General features: G+C 41.1%; 1 protein-coding gene across 1 annotated transcript in view; it reads left to right on the forward strand.

The window, feature by feature from the left end:
• The window catches only part of LOC311098960 (BMP/retinoic acid-inducible neural-specific protein 3-like), a gene marked incomplete at both ends in the record, with an annotated part of 79,829 nt that extends 76,098 nt beyond the window's left edge, over window positions 1–3,731 (forward strand). Inside the window, one exon of the mRNA XM_084139527.1 lies at window positions 2,612–3,731. Within this exon, the coding sequence (XP_083995653.1) occupies window positions 2,612–3,731 (1,120 nt within the window). The remainder of the gene's footprint in view (window positions 1–2,611) is intronic.
• Between the last annotated feature and the right edge of the window lie 2,269 nt (window positions 3,732–6,000).

The raw sequence follows: 6,000 nt of genomic DNA on the forward strand, positions 1-6,000 counted from the left end.
GTGGGATAACCACTTTACAATATTTTTTTTTTTGATGGGGGGGGGGGGGGGGGGGTAGAAGGATTACTTTATCCTATCCCAGGTATTCCTTAAAGAGGTGTGGTTTCAAATGTCTCCGGAAGGTGGTGAGTGACTCCGCTGTCCTGGCGTCGTGAGGGAGCTTGTTCCACCATTGGGTTGCCAGAACTACACATACCTAGGTGTCTGGTTAGACCGTAAACTCTCCTTCCAGACTCACATTAAGCATCTCCAATCCAAAGTTAAATCTAGAATTGGCTTCCTATTTCGCAAAAAAACAAAGCCCCCTTCACTCATGCTGCCAAACATGCCCTCGTAAAACTGACTAGCCTACCGATCCTTGACTTCGGCGATGTCATTTACAAAATAGCCTCCAACACTCTACTCAGCAAATTGGATGTAGTCTATCACAGTGCCATCCTTTTTGTCATCAAAGCCCCATATACTACCCACCATTGTGACATGTACGCTCTCGTTGGCTGGCCCTTACTACATATTCGTCGCCAAACCTACTGGCTCCAGGTCATCTATAAATCACTGCTAGGCAAATCCCTGCCTTATCTTAGCTCATTGGTCACCATAACAACACCCACCCGTATTATGCGCTCCAGCAGGTATATCTCACTGGTCATCCCCAAAGCCAACACCTCCTTTGGCCGCCATTCCTTCCAGTTCTCTGCTGCCAATGACTGGAACGAACTGCAAAAATCTCTGAAGCTGGAGACTCTTATCTCCCTCACTAACTTTAAGCATCAGTTGTCAGAGCAGCTTACCGATCACTGCACCTGTACACAGCCCATCTGCAATTAGCCCACCCAACTACCTCATCCCCATATTGTTATTTATTTTGCTCATTTGCACCCCAGTATCTCTATTTGCAAATCATCTTCTGCACATGTATCATTCCAGTGTTAATACTAAATTGTAATTATTTTTGCACTATGGCCTATTTATTGCCTTACCTTCATAACTTACTACATTTGCACACACTGTATATAGATTTTCTATTGTGTTATTGACTGTATGTATTGTTTATCCCATATGTAACTCTGTGTTGTTGTTGTTTTTATCGCACTGCTTTGCTTTATCTTGGCCAGGTCGCAGTTTTAAATGAGAACTTGTTTTAAACTGGCTTACCTGGTTAAATAAAGGTGAAATAAAATAAAAAATAAAAATATGTAAATGTCTTTATGTTGGCTTTTGAACATCTTACACCTACTTTATTGGTAAATTACATTAATTAATTATTACATAGAACCACTTCATGGCATTTTATCACCACTTTGTGTCCTCTTTTATATCAAGTAATTTGACCAAGCAAAGTTATTTTATTTGGGTCAGGTCTTCATACTTTTCCCTGTAGTTTAAATAATACACCCCTAATCACATATACATGGCTGAGTTGTCTGTCATTTAGAGGCAATTTGGTATCTAATGCTGTGCGAAAACCAGGGCAAGCGTCTGAAATGAAAGAGAGAGAGAGAGAGCTGTTTAGTGTCTCTTCCCTGATTGAAGAGGTCTGTGTGATGTGAGGTCTGCGGTGGCATGTCTGTAATCAAGTGCTCTTAGAGAAGACAGGTTGGTGTGAACCACTTGCCCACTGAACACCCACATTTTTGTGACAAGCGCTACCTCTGCCTGTCATTCACTCATTTAACTCTGTTCAAACAAATAACAACAGTCTATTCAGCTTAGCTGAGCCAGAAGATTTCTTCAACATCATCATCATGTGCTATATAATCCCTCATTTTGATATGCAAGTCTGCAGAAGAGGAAAACGTTTTTGTTTATGTAGTGCAATTCCCAATACAGAACCGGTTGAGGAAAACTAATCTTTGCAGAACCAACTCCAAAATAGTGCTAGTAGAAAGTTACGGCAAAGTACTCAATTGTTAATTTATTTACAATATCTGTGTTTTTTCCCTCAAATGTGGTTGCACCAAAAATGTCTCATCCTACCAATGCTTGTACATAATTCATGAACACAGACTTAAGCTCAAATTCACTTTATAGTGAACATTACGTATAGCACATAAAATCAAATAATATATTAGCTATAACATATTAGTACTTAAAAGAACAATCCTTCATAAGTATGTTATGCAGGTTCTGGAACACGCTATGCATAATTCTGGAAGACACCTATCCTCCAGAGTAAACTGAACAGCTGGAAGAAGGATCTTCCGAGTAGGGTTCTTGGTATTCTTCTGAATCCCTAAGACGGGTGATGAGCCTTTTAAAGCCCACATCAATCATCATTTGGCACTCACTAAATGGGATGATGTTAAGTGAACGTTACTTCTGTCCTTTATGCAGTCTTCCTCTATCCTTTCTAGAGGGTACAATAGTGTTAGTCTAAGGAAAAGTTATTTGATTATTGAATGACTGCATTTATTGATTATGAAGGGCACTTATGAAGCTTTTTAAGTAAAGATGATTCCAAAGTCAAATTATGTTTTTGAAAATAATTATATTAATCTTAATAACAAATGTGACTACTGATGTTTGCGGAGAACACATTACGCAAATGTCTCCCTTCTTGTTATGAATGAGCTTATTTCATTTACCTAATATTGTGCTCTTTTCTCTTTAGGACAACAGGATTTTGGCTGAACAGGGCCCAGTCACTCCTGTACTGCAATGAGCATGGAGTCCTGGGCATGTTTTCAGAGGAGGTGCAAAGCTGCACCTGCACTGCAGAGCACAGTAGTGCCTGCCAGGGGACAGTACCCTGTGTGGTCGGAGAGGGGACATCCTGCCTCTCATGTGCCCCAGACAACATCACACGCTGTGGCTCCTGCCACCTTGCCAACATCCTGCACCTGGGCTCTTGTCGGCCCAACATAGCAAACTCTCTGGACCACTACCTGAACATTGACTTTGACATGCCGGATGCAGAGTTCAAGTACCTGCTCCAGCGGCTGGACAGTCGCATGGAAGTCCACGCCATCTACATTAGCAATGACGTGCGTCTGGGCAGCTGGTTCAACCCGGCCTGGAGGAAACGCATGCTCCTCACTCTAAAGAGCAACAAAAACAAATCCAATCTCATTCATATGCTAATGGGAATCTCATTCCAGATCTGCTCTACTAAAAACAGTACACTGGAGCCTGTGCCTGCCATCTATGTCAACCCATTTGGGGGTAGCCACTCGGAGAGTTGGTTCATGCCTATCAACCAGCAGGACTTCCCAGACTGGGAAAGAACTAAAGTGGATGCCTCTCTGCAGTGCTACAACTGGACATTGATGCTGGGCACCAAGTGGAAGTCCTTCTTCGAGACGGTGCACATTTACCTGCGCAGCCGCATCCTGACCGATGACCCCACCGTCAACGAGACCCTTTTCTACGAACCCCTGGACCTGGACGACAACACATCCAACCTGGGCTACATGAAGATCAACAGTCTCAAGGTGTTCGGCTACAGCATGCACTTTGACCCCGAGGGCATCAAAGACCTGATTCTGCAGCTGGACTACCCGTACACGCAAGGCACCCAGGACGCAGCCTTTCATATGCTGCTGGAGATGAGAGACCGCATCAACCGGCTCTCCCCGCCTGGATTGCAGCCATTGGACCTCTTTTCATGTCTGCTCCGCCACAGGCTCAAGCTCTCCACTAGTGAGGTGGTGCGCATCCGAGACTCCCTCCAGATTTTCAACTCCAAGCTGCCCAATTCCTCGGAGGCAGAGCTGGGCCAGTTGTGCAGCTAGCTCAGTCTAAATTAGAGTCCAGAGAGTGCTGTGCTGCGCTGCTGGTTACTCTTCAGTCAGTTGCCAATTTATCCATCTGGTTTGGAAAACATGTACATATATTTCTCTGAGATGTCTAGAGCATTCCTATACACTGGCTGACAGAGCTTTGAGTGTGTTGGCTCTGTTGGATGTGGAGTGATGTCATGACAACAGATTTTGCTTTGCACAGATAGAGTTTTTAATATAAAGAGCGAGTAACTCTGAGTTTAGAAAAGGATTGCTCTGGTTTGTTCATCTGTTGGCAGGAAGTTGAGGAAACAGAAGAGGATTTCCCTTTTCTAACCCTTTTCTCTTTGGTTACAGAACGATTTCATTTAAAAGCGGAAATCTGATGGGCTGAATGAGTTGATTATGCTTAAAGGGATAGTTCACCCAAATTACAAAATGACACATTGTTTTCCTTACCCTGTAAGCAGTCTATGGACAAGGTATGATGCATGAAAAATGCTAATATCGGTCCCATGACTTGAATGGGATTTGTGCCACAAATGCTAAAACGTTAGCATGTGGAAACTGTGCCAGGGAAACTAAACCAAAGCATGGATTGCTGTCATACCTTGTCCATAGATTACTTACAAGATAAGCAAACCAATGTGTCATTTTGTAATTTGGGTGAACTATCCCTTTAACGGTCTCTTATGATAATCATCCCCCAAAATGTTATCCTTGCCTTTCCATTTTATCTGGCATTCAAAATACTGTAAAATATGTATTTGTGCTTAAAATTTGGTTGGGAAGAGTAAATATTTCTGTTCAGCAACATTGCTATACCAAAAGAAGCTGAACGTGTTGGCAAAATGAATGGTAAAAATGTCTTAAATGTTGAAATATCTTTTTGAGCGGACTTCAAAATGATTTTTTTTGACATGGTAACAAAAGGTCTGTGGATACAGCTGTGTAAATATTGCTCCATCTAAATCTAGATGTGGAAAGTGCACATTGCTTTTTAGATAACCAAGTGCAAAGACCCAAAAAATATTTGTAACAAAATAAAATCATGCCTTATGATGGAGAATCAATGTTCAGATAAAAAGCACATTCAGCTGAGTGTTTCATTTCCAGGCTAGATCTTTTGAATATATTTTGCAAACATAACACCACATTTTTGGAATAGGCCAACTATATTTGCATTTTAATGAGTACACTGTATTGTGGATCTTACCTGTAAATGTCAGTCGCAATTCCAGTTCAAAGGTATTGAGGAATACTTTTTTACACTCGTTTTGTAGCTCAAACCTTTATTCATTTTATTCACGATAGGCCTACATGTTGGAACTCAAATGAATATGAGCTGGAGGACATTCATTTCTGATGGTATAATATTACATCTGGATATGTTTGAAGTTTTTTACACTGATTGTGATGGTTCAACAATTGACCATACTGCTATGGTATCTCCATTTCATATGTTAAAGTACTATTTGATCTTTCATTATCTACAAACCTACACCTTGAGTGAAAAATTACTGTCATAAATCTACTACTGGAATAGCTATGTTTCTAGGATTTATCAATTGTACCATTTGACAAGAGTGAACAAAGAAGACATATTTAAATGTCCCTCTTCACTGTACAAATCCTCTGTGTTGCCATGACATGGATACATACATTTGCAAATACCCTTGGAACTTCCTGATAAGATTAATGTTCTCTAGTATATAAAGTGCAGCATTTGCAAGGAAAAAAACAATTTACAAGGTTGTCACAGAGCATGGGAACCAAACACACATTGTCAAATCACATCAAACTCACTGTGCCTCTGAACGACCTGGGAAAAACCTCAGACGGGAGTCACAAACACAGAGTTTATAAATAAAAGTTATTTATCTTGGTGTCATCAAGAAATCAGCACTCGCCCTTCAGCTAATCGCCAGGACAGTGGGGGAAACCCAATCAATCAAGGAGGGTCTATTATGCTGTGTAAAATGTTCATATATCATATAATAGAGACATTAAACATTCCACTCCACTGCACATCCAGTTGCATATCAGTCTGAAATCTAAGCAAATGAATGCATAAACTCTCCTTGACTTGATTGGCTAGCCTCTCGTTACATGATAAATAGTACACACTGAGTACAGCAGATTATTTCAAAGAGCATTTATTTGCCATTTAGTTTATTCCTGTTTGTTTTTTGCCTCTGACTGCCGCAGTCCGTAGGACAGTAACTGACAGTTAAGCATGGCTGCCAGCACACGGCACTTATCATACCACCCAGATGTTCTT

This window comes from Coregonus lavaretus, assembly GCF_964263955.1.
Source record: "Coregonus lavaretus genome assembly, chromosome: 23".
NCBI classification, from domain to species: Eukaryota; Metazoa; Chordata; class Actinopteri; order Salmoniformes; family Salmonidae; genus Coregonus; species Coregonus lavaretus.